A 16741-nucleotide genomic window follows, 5' to 3' on the forward strand; every position below is an offset into this window, starting at 1 on the left:
AGTGTCAGCGACGTCAACCCTTTTTCTCCGTTAATTTACGAGACATATTTTATTGTGTTTCGGCCACTGAGTAGCCAAGACCCTGCCGAAGAACCTTGACACTATCGCTTTGTCTATCGCGATACTGTTCGTGTAATCAGGGTAAACATTTCACCTCCGCCTCCGAGCCAATTCGTTGCTTGTTTGCATATCATCGTAACATACACGAAATGTCCCTCCATTGCCTCGGAAATTTAATTAACAAAAGGGTCAATTGTCGCGTGTGAGGACCTCTCCTGCTCCCTTTATGGACAAACAATATTTTTGATTAATTTATGAATATTCGTGTGAAATTCTGTACTTTCTTTATTTATTTATGCCTGCATGGATCAACATTGCGTGTCGCTCGTAAAACCCCAAGTTTAATGAAAGAAATTCTGATAATTACATTTATTAATTCTAATCGCTCCTAAATGCGCCATAAAAGATACTGAAGCAGGAGGAAGTGATAACATCTCGGGGCGAATCAAAACGTCCAAATACCAAACAAAAACAAGCTCCTGAAGAGGATGGATCTCAGCCAAACTGTTTCCAGACCTAAATTAAAACTGAATGCCCATTTGCCAGCTCGAATTCTGAATAGTCATTCTCGGAGCTGGGACTTTATTGTCTTTTATTTTCAATTTTCCATTTGGCTCGGAAAATAAAATCAATAATCCACTTCTGACCCTGGGCTGAGTTTCAGTTTGAGACACTTTGATTTTTGGCCGAAACATTTAAAACTGACTTATCAGAACGTGTGGGTACTCTCAGGACACTACACACAACAAGGTTTCTAAGCCATCAAAGGTCTCTATGCAGTTTAATGCAGCCTCCTCCTTGAGCTCCTGTTCCACCTAAGCGATGTCCTGCGGCGTCTGGCCATGAATTTTTCATGGCACTTTTTAGGTAAGCAAAGGAGTGCACAGATAAGTGCTAACTGTTATAGCCCGGAATTCGCGCTGGCGAATGCTGCAGTTGAACCGACACGATGGCAGGATAGAGGCAGTAGGACAGGGCGGAGCTGTCACTCCGGAAAGAGTTGGCCCAACGCACGGAGTGGAGTCAGAGTGCAGATTTCCATCAACGGCCGGACATGAATAATAAATGCTCCAGTCCAGTTGGAATATGTGCTAAGCTGCCAGTAATTGGAGACAAGCCGAACACTTAGGCCATTTCCCCACCCACCTGGTACAAAAACAGTTCACGCATTGCACAAAAAGGATCTGGGTCTCCCCCAACCCCAATGTGAGCTTTCGCCACGGCAATTAACTTTACAAATCGCATGTGAGTCTGTGATTAATTATTCCAAAACCGGACTCTTCGGCCGGACAGTTAACCCATTTCGACATCGATAAGGGTTGCACTAGCAGCTGTGCTGTTGTGGCCGCCCCAGTTTTTGACATTTCAAATTCGAGGAGCACTCTTGATGAATGTTTGCTCATAAGGCGTAAATTGAAACTATTCTTGACCGTGGCCCCAAAACTTGTGGCCGCTTGACCACATGCCGCTTAGCACATGGTTTCGCCTTCGGACCCGACTACTCCAACGCCCATCTCGCATCCTTGGGTCGCTGCACATGTGTTGCCGGTGCCTGGAAAAGGGTCGGTTAGCTTTCTTATCGGAAGCAAAGTTTGCATTAATTTTGGCCCGGTCAACACTTCATTAATCACACCCGAACGGGCCAACGATTTCAAATGTCTTGTGGTCAAGGACATGTGCGTGAGTGCCGAGTTCCATAAGACGCTTATCGCTTTTATTGAAAATGTGACACACGATGCCGTTTTCCTTTTAGGCACGCACACAGCATCCTGCCCAGACCTCCAGCCCTGGCAGTCCTTACTCCGCAGTCAAATTCTCTCCATGACAGATCCTTTCTTCCCTGGCATCCCTTCAAACAGCTGTTTACTCTGGCTACAAATTTTCAAAGGTGGTTAGGCCTAGATTGGGCAATAGAAAGGGTTAGATTGGGGTTGATGACCCTGAACAGCACTTCCCATTTGCATGTGTGAGGGCAGTTCAAACTATTTGTACGAATTCAACCTTAAATTCGTTAATTTTTAGTCGAGGGGCAGAGAAACGCGAAGAATCAAATTATGATAAACAAAAACAAATATAAAATTACTTTTATAAACTCAAGAGTGGAAAAGTTGCTTCGCCGCGAGTGAAGTGGAAAAAAGGAAGCAAAACTTATTGTAAGCACATAAAATTGTACGCGAGGCTGTGTGTCTGCATCCGCATCCGCGTCGTCCTTTATCCTTCATAATTTGCAGGTCTGTTGCCGCTGCTGATGATGCTGAAGAGCCCACTACAGCTGCACAAAAAGTAAAAAGTTCCTCTTCCGTCCTTGCCTTGGGTGCCTATTTCCGTTCCCCTCAGCTTTTTTCACAGAGGAGTGGCAAAAAGTTAATGGATTGTTAGCTTGTGGTTTCCTTGGTATCTGCAATTAAAGCGCCAGGACACGAGTCCCGTCTTCTCGGAGGATCCCCCACGTCCACTTGTGCTCCGTTGGCAGTTAATGAATTGCAAGTGTTCATAACTAAGAAAACTTGCAAGTTATGCCACATGAGGCTTTCTGAAAGAACCACTAGAGAAAATTCTCGGCAACAGGATGTACGGAAGGGATGTGAAGTAACCAAGATCCAGTTCAGTATCAGTATCAATTAACCAATAATATTTCCGACAGTAAAGTCTTTCTTCCAAGACCAATAATGTCCCTGTAGAATGGCTCTGAACAGGAAACTTACCAGACCTTGTTACTAAGCAAAGATCCTTGAAGAGAGAAAAATCGATAGCCTACATCTGAAGCATAAAAAACGCAGTGAACAATGGCCAAAGAACAAAGCAGAAACAAGAATAATTAAGGGCCCAAAATGAATAACAACCCTCAGTTTTGACTGTGAAATCTTCATGTGCCGCATATATGTTTATAATTTGAGAGTAAAAAGCGAGGATGCGTGGGTAAAAGATTTTTTTGTTGAATAAAATACTCTGCGGTCGGGGAAATGCTCCAGCGCCCGGATCTAATGAGAGCTCTTTAAGGACGATTCGTGTAAGTACGAACCCGAAAAAATTAGGCAAATGCTAATTGTATTTCACCTGTTTTTAAATTTTTGGTCGTTGTACGTTCGACCATTCCTCTAATAAGTCACGGGCACGTGTCTGTTGGGCAAACATGTATGTTAACCTCCTTACATGTGACGTTAACCTCCTTACACACAGGGCACACAGAAAAACGCCTCGAGGCGAGTCCTTCTTTCGAAACTTCGAAGTGTCACCAAACTTTCGTGACCATCCCTAGGGAAGGTCGAGCAAAAAGGATTTCTGGCTTCTCCGGTCACGCCAGACGCATATGCTAATTAAGCAATTAATATTTGTGGGCGAGACAACTTAATTTATTTGCGAATAAGGCATATTTCCATTGTGAAATGTGATATTGGTGCTGGGTCCTTTTTTATTCTCCCCTCCTTGAAGTGGGGAGTGCGGTTGGGCGTCATGCGGCAAGACAATAAACTTATCACATGTTAGCTACTGCCTGGAGCTGAAAACTTTAGCAGCCAGTTTGATTTGCGGTCGCCCTGGTTTTGTCCTCTGCATGTCCTCGGCCCGCCGCCTGACAGGACACTGATATGCGACCCTGTCTCCGCATCTACGTCTTGTGTTATTCAAGTATTTCATCAACTTTCGATGCACAGTCAGCAATAATATTTTCTTAGACACATTCCCAGCTGAGAATAGGTCCGGGCACTGTTTTGCGGTCAGAGCCGTCGACAGAGGAACATGTGCGAGTCCTTCAAGACTAAAGAGAGCCAAGTGCATGTGGAAACTGGAGCTTCTGTCTTGGGGCGACACTTGCCAGACGCTGGAATGAGCGGAGTTGGGCTGCGGACTTCTGACAGATTTCCGTAAGTTTGGCTGGGTGCCAGGGGGCACACGATAGATTGCTTATGAGCTTTAAGACTTCAAATTATGTTTAGGATCGAATATAACTGTGATCCTATAATAGTTTACACCAAAAACAGTTTTGTGTTCTTTGGAAAGATAATAAAAGCCTAAAAGCTTCCGATGACAATCAGCACTCCCATGTCCCACTTTTTAATTTCACGCAAGATTAAAACTGACCTAGAGTCATCGGCTGAAGGCAAGCGTGCGCCGGCAAACCCGTTTCTGTACTCCCATCCCAACTCCCCTGTCATTGCCTGCATTCTCGTAGACTGCAATGAAGGGGTTGCTCAGCGAGGATGAGGGGGTGCCAATTGGCTGCATGACATTTTGATTTGCGTACGTTTTCCCAGAAGGGGCAACTGCAGCACTTGACACTGGGAGGCGGGCCCGGAGCCGTTTGGTTAAGTGAAAAGTTGCATACAGGATGCATTTCACCTCGATCCTTCTCCCGGGGCAGGGAGACTCGAAAAAAATGTTTAGACATTTTACACGAATAAAATGAATGCCCGAACGCCAGTCCTAATGGTTTTTCCTCCAGCCACCAGGAACCACCCTTACTTTCGGCCTTGCATCCTTTCGCTTGATTAAGATTAGAACGCCCAAAAAACACCTCCTTCCTCTAGTATCACTCTTTGAACAAAGGGGGCATTTGTTTCTCAAATTTGGTTTGGTGCCAAAGCACAATAGGGAGACTACTCGGGTGACTGTCAACACGAGTCCTGAAAAAATATCAAATCTTTTTTGGGCATTCGAACGCTTGAAGGTAGTGTGGAGCAATGATTTTTAGATTATTAAAATGTAACAATGGCAGAACGGCGGAGAAGACAACTGTACAGGACGTCTGCAGGGTACTGAAATCTTTTGACATTTCGTAAATTAAAGTGACTTCTCTCTACCCTCTATCTCAGTTCATTTGCGTTTTATCCCTAGCACCTTTTTCATTAAATATTAATTCAAGCAGAATGAAAAAAAAAACTTGTAGAAGCAGATATATGTTTGGGTGAACTTTGAAACTAAATTATTTGTTTTCTATACTTTCTTTTCACAGACGCTTACTTAAACGGAACCTTATTTAGAATAAAAAAATTATTCTCACGCCATTTTCTGCAGAAAAAGGTATCACCGCACAACACTTTCATTTAAATTCAAGTACATTTTACCGCCAATATATCGATATATCGATAAAAAAAAAGAAACTCAATTATACATAATCAACACAGCGTACTCTAGCGAGAAGCAGCGGCAACATCGACTTCTGGCGTCAGTGCCGCCCTCTGGTGGAATTCAAGCAAAGCACTCAAGGGGTTGTGGCAGTCCCAAGCAGTTTATTTTGTTTTTCAGCACTGCAGCATATTACTTTTTTCCTATCGAGGATTGCCAGGACATCAAATAGCCAGGACATATTTCCGAGCCTTCTCATGAGCACAACTCAGCCAATTTACGTCTTATTAACAAATGGTGCAGCTTCTCGAATTCAGCACATTGAGTAGATACTTTTTCCATTAAAAACTGGCCATCTAAAAATTTATCGATTTTTCAACATTTTCAAAGGGGTACCATCATAAAAATCTGCCGAAAATCGATCAAAAAATGGTTATTCAGATTTTGATGCTGTTTGGTGGGGAATTTTAATGCGATTTCATCGGTGTATCTCCCAAAAGAATCGGTTGAATATTGACAGAGATATGGCTTTAGACAGAGGTCGAAATTCAGGATCCAGGGATTGCCAGGACTTCGAATAGTCAGGACTTACGTTAGTTTCTAAAGGTTTCCTAAAAATGATATAGCCTTTGACAGGTTGCTTAATTTTGCTATGACAAACGAAAGTCATACGAGTTTTATTTGCTCAATGTGATTGAACCATAATAATTTTTATTTGGTGTTTTTAAAAGAATGATTCAACCTTAAAACGAGTAAAACGGCAGAAACTGCCAAGTTCAGATTTAGTTTCCAGCGGACGGCACCGTTACACCCTAGATTATTCAAGTTTATGGTGTATTGGGTCTCGTCAGGAGTCTGACAAGCCTCCTGGGTGCAGGACACGTCGCCAAAGCTCTGGGCTTGCACTGAGAAAAACAGTGGAGGACATGGCTCAACGTCGTAGCCAACACAGGCGTCCGTTAGATCGTAGCTGTAGGAGCCAAGTGCCGTTGACTCGCAGCTTTCCTCTGGCCGCAGGGGCGAGGTCAAGTTCCTAAAAGGAAGCTCGATGCTCCGGGAGGTGCACACAGTAAACGTAACCTTAGTGATTGGAGAGATTCTCAGGTAGCGCATGCTCTGTCTTTCCGGCAAGTAAAGAGCGTCCAGTCGGTAGAAGTTTATGCTGCCCAGACGAGCAAACTGAGTGAGGGAGTTGCTCCCAAACTCGGATATGGCCCCGTCTGAATAGCAGCGTGGATTTGACACACGACGGGGAACTACAAAAGAACTTTATAAGCCACAGCACTGCCAGAGCACAAGCCTGCCGACTTACCTTGCCGGATCCGCGTTATGACTGGATTCCCGCAGATCTCGGGAGGCTTTTCAGTGTCCAATAGAAACAGATCTCTGCTTGGCTCATGGACAAAGTCGTGGAACCTGACCAGAGCCCCTCCTCCGTAGTAAATAAAGTGCAAGTTTGGTAAGCGCCAGCTGAGGCGCTCCATGTACCGCTGGCAGTACCCATAGTCCTGCTCGTTGACGTAGGACAGGGCGCTGGGAACCAGGAGCGCCACTATGGAGCGTCCGCCGAGATTGTTGGAAGCTCTGTCGGCCGCAAGCAAGTCCTCCACTCTGCCACTCAAGGTGTTCAGGATCAGGGGCAAATTAAATCCAGGGGGGTCTGAAAACCGATTCCATAAGTAATTGACTATTTTGCGAGACTTTATGCTTACGCCAGGAGTGAGTGGTGGCATTCCACTGCTGATAGACGTTAATAATGTAGTCGGTAGTATTGACCATAACCGAGGCGTCGAAAGCTGCGAAAATAGTCACCCTACTGGCCAAAGGATGGATGTTCAGGCCCTGCAGAACATAGCTGTAAAGGAGGATTTATTAATTACACCTTAGCCCTGGTCATTTCAAACTTACGCGACGTAGTCGACCACCCAGCTGTAGGGCCAGTAGGTGTCGACAAAAACGTAAATATCCGACATAACCGTAGTCCTGTTGGATATATCAGACCATTGCTGGGACGGAAACAAGTCCATGATCTCTAGAAAGCGACAAGAGAATATTAGTAAGGGATACTAATATTAGCGGGTACTAAGGGGAAGAGTATTAACAAGCGGGAACCACCACTCTTTGAATAAAAGGAGAAAGTGCAGTTCTAGTGGGAAAATTTATTCGCGACTCATCACTGGAACATACAACTTATGTAAAAAAGGTTAAAGAATAAGGTGGAACGACAAATTAAATGGGTTTGGTTGGGGGACGGGCAGGAAGCCTTTGAACTCTGACTACCACTATTAATACGCTACGACACTTGGCACTGGTGTCACTGCACGATCCTGTGCAGGATCAGAGCAACCAGGACTGTCAGGAAGCTGGCTGCCAGGCCCGACACGCCGCTGTAGCATCCCATGTTGGCCATCGACACAATGTACCGCCATTGGTCGGGCGTCTGACAGGCGTCCTGGTTGCAGGACGTGGTGTTCGTGGTGGCCTGTACTGATACGTAAAGGTCGGGGCACTGTGTAATGGTGTAGTAGCCTTCACAGGCACTGGAAAGGTCGTAGCTGAAGCTGCTTCCACTTATCGGCGAGCAGGTCTGGTCTATCGCGGTAGAGCCGGTGGAACTCGTGGTGGAGTTCTGCTGGGGCCACTCGTAGGTGCGCGAGGTGCAAATGGTGAAAGATCCTCCGTTCTGGGTCTGAATGGTGAAGTAGCGGTTGGCGCCGGTTCCGAAGAAATAGTTCGCCGACACCCGGTAGAAGTTGACCTTTCCGGGGCCCACGTACTGGGCCGTTTGGTCAGTTCCCCAGCTGGTGGTGTACCAGTTTGAGCCACACCGCGGATTGATGACGCGACGAGGAACTGCAGAAATATACATGTATTTATGAGACACGAGTATAAGTATAACAAGTGTAATTTACTCTGAATTATGCGCTTGGCAACTGGTCCCGCCGAGGTGGCCGCTGTACTGCCTACGGTCAGGGAGAAAAGGTCTTTCGAGGGATCGCGGACGAAGCTGGAGAAGCGCTGAATGCTTCCGCCGCCGTAGTATATAAAGCGCAGATCTGGGATCTGCTCCTGGATGTACTGAATTTCTGTGGTGGCGTAGCTTGAGTCGCCGTCGTTGACAGTTTGCTGATTCGGAATGAGCAAAGCCACGAGAGACCGACCGCTCAAACTGGAGTTGGTCCTCTCCTCGTTCATCAGATTCTGGGTGAGGTTCTGAATGGATCGCAGCACATTGGGAAGATTGAAGCCCTGGGTATCTGTAGGACTTTGGGTCAAACAAATGTGCATTGGGAAAAGTCGAAATACCCACATTGCGCCTGCGTGGTCACGTTCCACTGTTGATAGACGTCTGTGATGTAGTTGGTGGTGTTCACTATGACCTGAGTGTCCTGGGCCGACAGGAGAGTGACTGTGCTGGCGTAAGGGTGGATGTTCAGCTGCTGGAGGACATACCTGCAATGGAATAGGAGCCCCAATGGAATTATGAACTGCGGACAGATCAATGCGGACATGCAAACTCACATCACATAGTCGACGATGTTGCTGTACTGCCAGGAAGTGTCCAGGTAAACAAATATGTTCGTCATCGGCGTAATGACATCCGTCAAGTCAAGATTGCTGGTGGCAGTGCACGTGACGTCGTTTAGGGATTGAGCTGTGGAAGAAATGGCCGAAAAGGCAGAAGTTCGTAACGCGTGCACTTAACTGGTATCTGAGGCATACACATTTATAGTGAGAATGTAGTGGTTCCGCGGCAGTTTTCAAAGCAGGGGCTACTTACGCACATACGTCACCAGGGAGAGGGCGGCGTTGCTGGCAAACTGGGCGATGACGGTTGGCGTAAGGGTGACCTTCAGCTGCATTTGCTTATCCAGCACCTGGGCGAAGGCGCTGGTCTGATCCTGCATTTCCTGGGACGGGGCCACATTGGTGAACTCGCTCTGTCTGCTGCAAGCGTTGATTCCAGAGCTCAAGACACCATTCGTGGAGTAGTACATGCGGAGCAACTGTGAGAGCTTCAGGCTGGACGCCTGAGTCCTCCAAGTAGCCACGTTCTTGGCGAGAATCAGACCGTCCAGGCCGCCCCTGATTTCGGCATCTGTTGCCTCAAGATTGGTGCGTTGGGACAGGAAGTACCAGTGTGGCAGCACAGTGTCATTCCAGCCCCCAGTGGCGCCCACAGAAGCGACATTGTTGCTGGCTGTCGGCACCTGGACAAGCGTTACCTCAGCCAGATCCCCAGAGAGGGTGGCAGCCCATCGATTGTCGACGCCTGTGGTCGTCTGCGACTGAGTGCGCCTGAGGGCGGACAGTCCCAAAAGGGTGTTCACCTGTACTGTCTGTTGCTGGACACCAGCGGCAATGCCAGCGATCAGAGTTCCGGCTGAGACCGTGCCCCAGCTGGTGCGGACAACGCCATCTTCGACGGGACATTGACTGGTGCCTTCGGTCCCAGCATAGGCCCAATCCGAGTCGTAGTCCAGCTGGGGCGAGGCGACAAGATTTTCGCGCTCCAAGCCCAAGCTCAGCCACTCAACGTTACTGTCCTGGTCCTTCCTCCTCAGCGCCCGAGGCAGTCGCTGGGAACGGTACTGGGAGAGCTGATTGCAAACCGAATTCTCGTCCCCGCGCTGTCTGGTGTCGAAGGTGCTCGAAAGCATGAAGTGGAGTGAACAACGCTCCACGCTGGTCAGCGAGCTGTTGGGGAAGCTGTTGGCGTTTCCAGGAATCAGCCGGGAGAGCAGGATGCGGAACTTGGGAAATTGGAAGCCGGTGGGGCTGTATGGAATAACGCCGTCAATGGCAGAGATGCCGGCAGCTCGTTTGATGCCGTCCTGACGGAAACGGTGGAGCAGGGATACTGCCACAGTGCGGATATCTGGCTGCACGCCTGACGAGGAGACGTAGCTGTTTTCCACCTTTTCGATCAGCGAAATAAGCGTGTCCATGTTAGCGGGAAGTCGGTTGTCCCGGTTCATAAAAAATGATGTGTTGTAGCACTCAACGAGGGACGGCGGAATTTGCAGCATGGCGTTCTCCTGGGCCTGCGCGACCCCCAGGAGGAGGCCAACGCAAAGGCAGATGGCTGCTGCCCTAAAGTGATTGGACGACATGGCTCTACTGGCGTCCTACTGGTTTTGTTCGTTTCGAGGCTGGAAATTAAAAAGAAAAATTAACATTATCGTAAAAATTGTTCTGACCGCTGGCCCACATCGCTGACCCTGACATGAAAATTTCTGGCCAAGTGTTAGTCACTATCTATGTTTCTACTTTAATAACGAACGCAACTTGTATTTCTAGGATTTGTAATGGGGCCGCGCCCACCCCTGTCGTAGGTTCTTATCACGCTCTGGGCCCTGGAATGTCTCCACTTTGCTTACCCAGATATTGATCAAATCGTTAGTCATTGTAAATATTGTTTTATGAACACCATAATCGGGTACAATTGTTACAATCATACACTACATTTTTATAGTTTTCTTGTTAAAATAGAAGATAAAGCTTTTAAATTTCCTCACTTCCGTTTGCCGCGACAAGTGAATCACTTCTTGGCTTTCTAATTGTGACTTTAGCAGCCTAGGAGGCAAAGAGGAAATTTCAGAGGCAAGAACTACGTCATTGCGATCAGTTGGGAAATGCTCCGAAATAAGCCCTGATAGCGATTTTTTTACATTGTTGGATTGGCTCTTACAGCTTCCCATTACTTTTTTGGAGCGTGTCGTCACCTACGTGGATATTCGGTTATCAGAATAAAAAATAAGGCGCTGTAAACCCGCCAATGAGTCAAGTCCACTGGACAGGTATATATGTACGTTGGACACACACATTCAATTCTGTTATCAGTTGATATGCGATCCGCAAAGTTTGTTTTTCTTTTGTATGTTCCATATAGATTGGTTTCGACTGTTGAACAGATAAAAGCGATTCTTCGCGATAAACGTTACTACATAGGAGCCAATGAGTCAGGTGTAAACCACACTAACAACCACCTGTGGACTGCGCCCCATTTTATGAACTATGTAAAGCCTTTTAATTTAAGGCACTATGTGATTAGATAACCAAACTCATGGTTAACATTTCATTTTTTTTATTCAACAGTTTTTCGTTCTTTGATCATGGGTTTCCACATTGCACAAATACTACACAATTTTATAGTAAAGGCACTATGGTATTTACTGTTTTTTACTGATTAATTCATAAAAGTTGAAGTTTCCGATACGCGACCAGAAACCGAGCACTACCTTGTTCCACCGGCTATGTTTTTCAAACTGCCAGATTACTTTGCACGCCAGTTATACCGAGCCTCGCCCATGTACAAGAAAGATAAGATAAGATAGCACCTGTTATAGGACTAGGTGAATAATTCCGAATAGCCCATTGTGCGAAATGTTTTTGGTGTCGTTGAAGTTCCTAATCTTTCGGAATACTCGGGGAGTCCTAGAATCCTAAGACCAGAAGCTTTTTCCAGTCGCAGTGCCTAAGCCAAGTGATTTAAACAGAGCGTCCTGGAAAGCGTCCTGCAGGAAGAGTTCCGTATGCGGCTCCCCCAGATTCCAAAGAGCCTCTAAGAGGCTGAATGATGGCAAAAGAACTAACTTGGAAGAAGATGGCCTCAGACATTAACCAGAAGAACCATGTATTGTACTTGCAACATAATTTTTTTACAAAATCTCTTGAATGCAATCTGTGACGTGTCGTTGGAGGAGAAGATGTTCTAATTCATAATTTATTTTAGCTTGTACCTGATTTTTTGAACGTCCCGGGAAACTTATTGTGACATCAGCAACTATCGATGCTGGAAGGAAGGCTGCACTATCGATATATTCAAAATACCGATTATGGATTCTTAAAAAACTCGAAAAAAAGACTCAGATTCAAAAATCGCGAATAAATTGAGATTCGGGCAGGATAAACGTGTCAAACGTAAAAATGACGATAATGGTTTTAAAACCGAGATGGGGATTTGTAGCAGCGACAAAAATTTCAATAGCACCGGAGTTATAAGATGTGGCAGCACCAAGCATTTTATTCCATTTTTAAACACTGAACGCACAGTGCTAGTATATACCAGAAAATACCGTTTTCTTATCGATGTTTTCAGTAATGTTCAGTGTTGCCAATATTGCAACTTGCCCAAATACCCAACATGTTTCAATTGGCATACGAAAATATTTAAAAATAGCGGCCAGCGGGAAAAATAATCCAAAAAAATAAATACTGCTTAGAAACTAGAATTTATAAGATCCTGCAATTAAGTATTGGTTACCATTCAGATGTACATCATCAGATGTATTTTTATTTTTTCGCCACCATAACATTTTTTATATACACTTCTAACGCTTTTTGACCGCTAATTTAGTTTTTTTTTTTGAAGAGTTGGCAACACTGGTAATGTTTAGTATTAAGATTGTTTACTGAAATTTGGGGCAGACTTTTATTTATTTTGATTGTCGAGAGCATGGGCAAGCACAGAAACGCGGCCCAAGATGCAGTTTTTGTCGCGTTCATGGAGCGACATCCAATTATAGCAAAGAATTACTTAAAGGGAGACAAGCAGGCAGCAGAGGAGGCCTGGAAAAGGCTCTCGAAAGAGCTGAACAACGTTGGACCACCGCTGAAGGACACCAGCCAATGGAAACGAGTGAGTGCACCCGAAATGACGACCAAAACTGTACCCTTGTTGGCGTCCCCTAGGTGTGGAAGGACTGGAAGAGCTGCATTACAAAGAAGATCACCAACAACCGGCTGGAAGACTCAAAAGTCAGTGGAAAATGGTCGCTGTACCAGGACACGCTAACGCCGCTGGAGGACGCTGTAGCTGTAATTTCCGACTTGTATGACATGGCCGACACCATTGTGGAAGCTCGGCCCAACCCAAGATCTTCGGATATGTCCAACAGCAGCGTCTCGTCATCGTTACGGAATATAAAAAAGGACCAAGACGACTGCCCGCTTACGGATAAAGGTATGACCCCGAATGTCTGCCGGGATGAAACTAACTCACAATCCTTCTCAGAGGACTGCGAAGAGGAGAAGGAGGAGGAAGTCGATGAAGAGGACTGCGACAATCCAATCAGTGTTCGGAGTTTAAGACCCGGCCGGCGTACAAACACCAGCACCATACAGACGACCCCAAAGAAAAGAAAGCGGGTTCATGAAGATGCGCTTTCGCTGGAGCAAGACACCGCCGTTCCCGTACTAATGGACATAGCCAAGGAGTTGAGGGATTTGAGTCGTCAAACGCGCCTAAATGCACAGCGAAGTGAAGCTAACACTCAGGCTTTGCTGGCACTTGGCACCCAGATATCAGACCTAATGCAACAGCAGCTCAGAGAACGCAAGCGGCTCAACGTTATAATGGAGAAATTTGTTTTAAAAATGGAATCTGCTGAATAGAGCCAATGAACGACATACATTTTCTTCGCAAATATGAATTTAAGTTTAATAAGGTGTTAGTGTTCGTATATCCACTACACCATAAGTGTTCGTGCTCCACTACGCTTCGTTCCTTAGCCTCGGCAATGGTAGTCCCCTCCACTGTCTCAGTTTAAGAACTGGCCATTCCCATCTCAAGATTTTGGGATTAAACATTATATATTTAAATTAAAATTTTTTAAAAAAAGAACGTCTTAATGTAAAATCCAAAAAATCTGAAAATTCATCGTCTTTTCCTGGCTGAAAAAGATCAGAAAAACCCCTGAGCTGAGGCTCTTGGGATATGTAGATAATCCAGATATGATGTGGACACGAACGCGTGGCCAAGTTTTCGTGTTCGTCCTCCATCATCATCTTCATCGTCGCTTTTCGTCATATTGCGGTAAATCCATTTAAGTTTTTAACTTGTGTTTTATGTACTTCTGCGCAAATTTGATGCCGACACGCAATAGAAAATCCGACTCCCCCATATCGGACATGGCCCACCTTTGACGCGCGGGTCGCAGGGTCGAGTCCTGGCATCATTTTATTGCACTTGAAAACTTAATTAGGCCACAATGCGGTGTGAACGCCTATTGATGTAAGAGAGAATTTTCGTTTCGCCAGCTGTGCTGGATTTTTATTACATGCATCAAATGTAATTTGTTACAAATTTGATGTGTTTCTATCTCCTTGAAAATGGCATAAATAAAAAAGTTCTTTGTGCGGCGGGCATGGGGCTGGTTGGACTCCAATCGTGGGAGTTTTAGATGATGGTCTGCCAACAGTTTTTTCTTTATCCGGAACACCCATCATTTAAATGCGTTGCAGGTTTTATGATCAGGCAACTTTTGATTTTAGCGGAGAAGGTGTAGAACATCTAAACATTCTCAGTACGAACTTGGAGCCAACTTACAGCCTCAGAAGCTCGTAAATTTGGGCCACTTTCGAAAGGACATACATACGTGCATGAAAGTGTGCCGGGTGTCAGCGGTCAGTGGGTCAGCCTGCAGATCTCCTAGCACAGGGGTAGTTGGAAACTCTTGAAAGCAATTACTTTAGTGGTTGCAAGGAGGCTTCGACTTCCGCTCGAACACAACTCGGTTTTGAGATAATAAAGCAAAACAGCTTATTTCTGACCAGCCCCATAACCGTTCCTTCAAGTTTCTTGGACAAGGACCAATGTTTGCTTCGTTAGCACGCAGAGCATTTGCATCAAAAAATATAAACATTTTGTACTCTGTGATTGGTGTTGATGTTATCCCCAATCTAGCCTGTGCCATTGTGGCGCATATCTAACGAGTAGAGCGCCGCGCCAAGTGGTCCCCCGGAGGTGGGCACCCAAATTTATTATTCAAATTCTCGCAGCTGATTCGCCTGCATATATTATGCGGAATTACAGCAGCAGAATCTTCAGCTTTGTTTTAATTCACTTAAAACTACATAAATTTAACTTTACATGCAAGGCGACAACTCACGTGCCCCTGAGTGGGGTCGGCGGCGCATACGCGTTTTTTCCAATAGTGAGTCTAGAGTGTCTTCGCCTTGTCCGGACGCCGCTTAGCTGCTCATTATAAGCGACGAAAATGTTGCGGGAGAGGCTTTAGTCAAGCTTTCTTAATTCGATTCAATCAAAAGCCCAGTCAGTAACCCGACGAATCGTTAGTCGATCGCTCGACCGCACCAGCTACGGTTCACTCCAATCCGTGGTCCGAAAATAGCCCGCCGTATACCTATATTTAGTGGGTCAGTTAGCTGCGAAGCATGGTCGCCGAGAGGAGTTACGGTCGCAGCTTGGGGGTGGCGCTGGTGGCGTTTTTGGCTGTGTGCCCGTTAATCAGTGCCAAGTTGCGTAAGTTTAGAAATAGTTCCAAGGACGTATTGCGGAATCTTCAGTCCGAAAAGCTGCATTGCATATTAACGAACTGTCTCACACCATAGTCTGGAAAGAAAACCTGGCAGATTCCCACTTAAATTTAAACAATTATTTGTACACAGCGTCCACTATCAGGCCCTGTTCCCGCGATGATCCCCAGTTGGAGCGCTGCATCATCGACGCTGTCTACAAAATCAGGCCACTGCTGGTCCACGGAGATCTGGGAGATGGCTACAAAACACCGCCTCTGGAGCCCTTGGCCCTCGACGACATCGAACTGGGCAGGAGCAGCCAGTTCCAAGCCGTGTTCCAGGACCTCGAGGCGATTGGGGGCAGTAACTTCATTATAGATCGCCTAATGTACATACGACCTAATAATGCCAAGATGAAGTTAATGAACTTTTCATTCCTTGCATGAAGTGCCAAGCCGATGGACATAGCGTACGATCTTTGGATTACCCTCCCGCGCATTACCTTCAGGGGCAAGTACTCGCTGCACCTCAACCTGCTGCTCTTAGACATCAAAGGGAGGGGGAACATGCAGGGCTTCTGCGGTAAGTCCTTCTGGTCCGTGGAGGGGAGATGGGAGCCCAATCCTAACACCTTGCTCCTTCCTATCCAGAGAACGCGAAGGCCTCGGTCAAGATGCGCGGTACCCGCTACCAGCGAGATGGACAGGAATTTGTGAAGTTCACCAAGATGACCATGCGAATTCAGTTCAAGGACTTTAAACTGAAACTCGATAACCTCTTCAACGGCGACCGGATTCTCGGCGACGTGGGCAACAGCCTCATCAACAACAACCAGGACCTGTATCTGAACGAGATAGTACCGGGTCTGGAGCGCGGTCTCTCCAAGAAGTTCTTGGACGTGGCGAATGAAATCCTGGCCACGGCGACCTTCGATGAAATGTTCCCGCCGGGGAAAACTATAATCAATCCCATATCGTTCCCCTCGCAGCCCCCCCTGTCGGGGCTGGGTCCATCCATATTCGAGACTCCTTTCGCATCCAAAAATCCGGAGGGAAGCATCTTAGCTCAACTGCCACCTAGAAACTAACAAAGACTTATTCTTACGGATTAAATATTGTGTAAAATGTACGAGTTACGTCTTTGGGCTAATGTAGGGGGTGAAAGCAAAACTCAGTTTTCAATGATTTTTTTATTATGTTGGATTCAGGCCACCGAACCGTGGACAGCTCTGAGCAAGTCCGGGTACAGTCCCTTCACCACACGCAAATTATCCTTGGAGCGCTTAATGCCTTACTCCATTTTGCTGTCGTGGCTTTGGAGAGCCGGGAAACTTTTTAATCCTCAACCAAGCCTG

The 16741-nt window shown here is 46.2% G+C and overlaps 3 protein-coding genes across 4 annotated transcripts; 2 read left to right on the forward strand and 1 right to left on the reverse strand.

Annotated features, from left to right (window-relative positions):
- Positions 1–687: 687 nt before the first annotated feature.
- On the forward strand, positions 688–16515 carry LOC6496206 (protein takeout). Of its 2 annotated transcripts, none has more exons than XM_014908184.3 (4): positions 688–927; positions 15538–15775; positions 15836–15969; positions 16038–16515. In XM_014908184.3, exons 1-4 carry the CDS (start codon positions 903–905, stop codon positions 16472–16474), a joined length of 834 nt encoding a protein of 277 aa, XP_014763670.1. In that variant the 5' UTR covers positions 688–902; the 3' UTR covers positions 16475–16515. The 2 variants fall into 2 exon arrangements, with proteins under 2 accessions (XP_014763670.1, XP_001960449.1); XM_001960413.4 differs by lacking the exon at positions 688–927 and adding an exon at positions 15169–15391.
- LOC6494368 lies at positions 7264–11425 on the reverse strand. Its single transcript, XM_001960411.4, has 6 exons — positions 11367–11425; positions 8906–10277; positions 8647–8779; positions 8435–8577; positions 8037–8381; positions 7264–7977 (listed from the first exon to the last, which is right to left on the reverse strand). Exons 2-6 carry the CDS (start codon positions 10236–10238, stop codon positions 7439–7441), a joined length of 2493 nt encoding a protein of 830 aa, XP_001960447.1. The 5' UTR covers positions 10239–10277; positions 11367–11425; the 3' UTR covers positions 7264–7438.
- On the forward strand, positions 12482–13728 carry LOC6496205. The gene is made up of 3 exons (XM_014908183.3): positions 12482–12766; positions 12820–13090; positions 13142–13728. Exons 1-3 carry the CDS (start codon positions 12584–12586, stop codon positions 13519–13521), a joined length of 834 nt encoding a protein of 277 aa, XP_014763669.1. The 5' UTR covers positions 12482–12583; the 3' UTR covers positions 13522–13728.
- Positions 16516–16741: the final 226 nt, after the last annotated feature.

The sequence above is a fragment of the Drosophila ananassae genome, chromosome 3L, assembly GCF_017639315.1.
Source record: "Drosophila ananassae strain 14024-0371.13 chromosome 3L, ASM1763931v2, whole genome shotgun sequence".
In the NCBI taxonomy this organism is placed as follows: domain Eukaryota; kingdom Metazoa; phylum Arthropoda; class Insecta; order Diptera; family Drosophilidae; genus Drosophila; species Drosophila ananassae.

Coding starts and splice junctions, on each gene's coding strand:
- LOC6494368 (XM_001960411.4), bottom strand. CDS start 10,238: ATGTCGTCCAATCACTTTAGGGCAGCAGCCATCTGCCTTTGCGTTGGC. Junction 8,578..8,646: donor AACATCGTCGACTATGTGAT/GTGAGTTTGCAT, acceptor ATTCCATTGCAG/GTATGTCCTCCAGCAGCTGA. Junction 7,978..8,036: donor TGCCAAGCGCATAATTCAGA/GTAAATTACACT, acceptor ATATTTCTGCAG/TTCCTCGTCGCGTCATCAAT.
- LOC6496205 (XM_014908183.3), top strand. CDS start 12,584: ATGGGCAAGCACAGAAACGCGGCCCAAGATGCAGTTTTTGTCGCGTTC. Junction 12,767..12,819: donor ACACCAGCCAATGGAAACGA/GTGAGTGCACCC, acceptor GGCGTCCCCTAG/GTGTGGAAGGACTGGAAGAG. Junction 13,091..13,141: donor CTGCCCGCTTACGGATAAAG/GTATGACCCCGA, acceptor AATCCTTCTCAG/AGGACTGCGAAGAGGAGAAG.
- LOC6496206 (XM_001960413.4), top strand. CDS start 15,304: ATGGTCGCCGAGAGGAGTTACGGTCGCAGCTTGGGGGTGGCGCTGGTG. Junction 15,392..15,537: donor GTTAATCAGTGCCAAGTTGC/GTAAGTTTAGAA, acceptor ATTTGTACACAG/CGTCCACTATCAGGCCCTGT. Junction 15,970..16,037: donor GAACATGCAGGGCTTCTGCG/GTAAGTCCTTCT, acceptor CTTCCTATCCAG/AGAACGCGAAGGCCTCGGTC.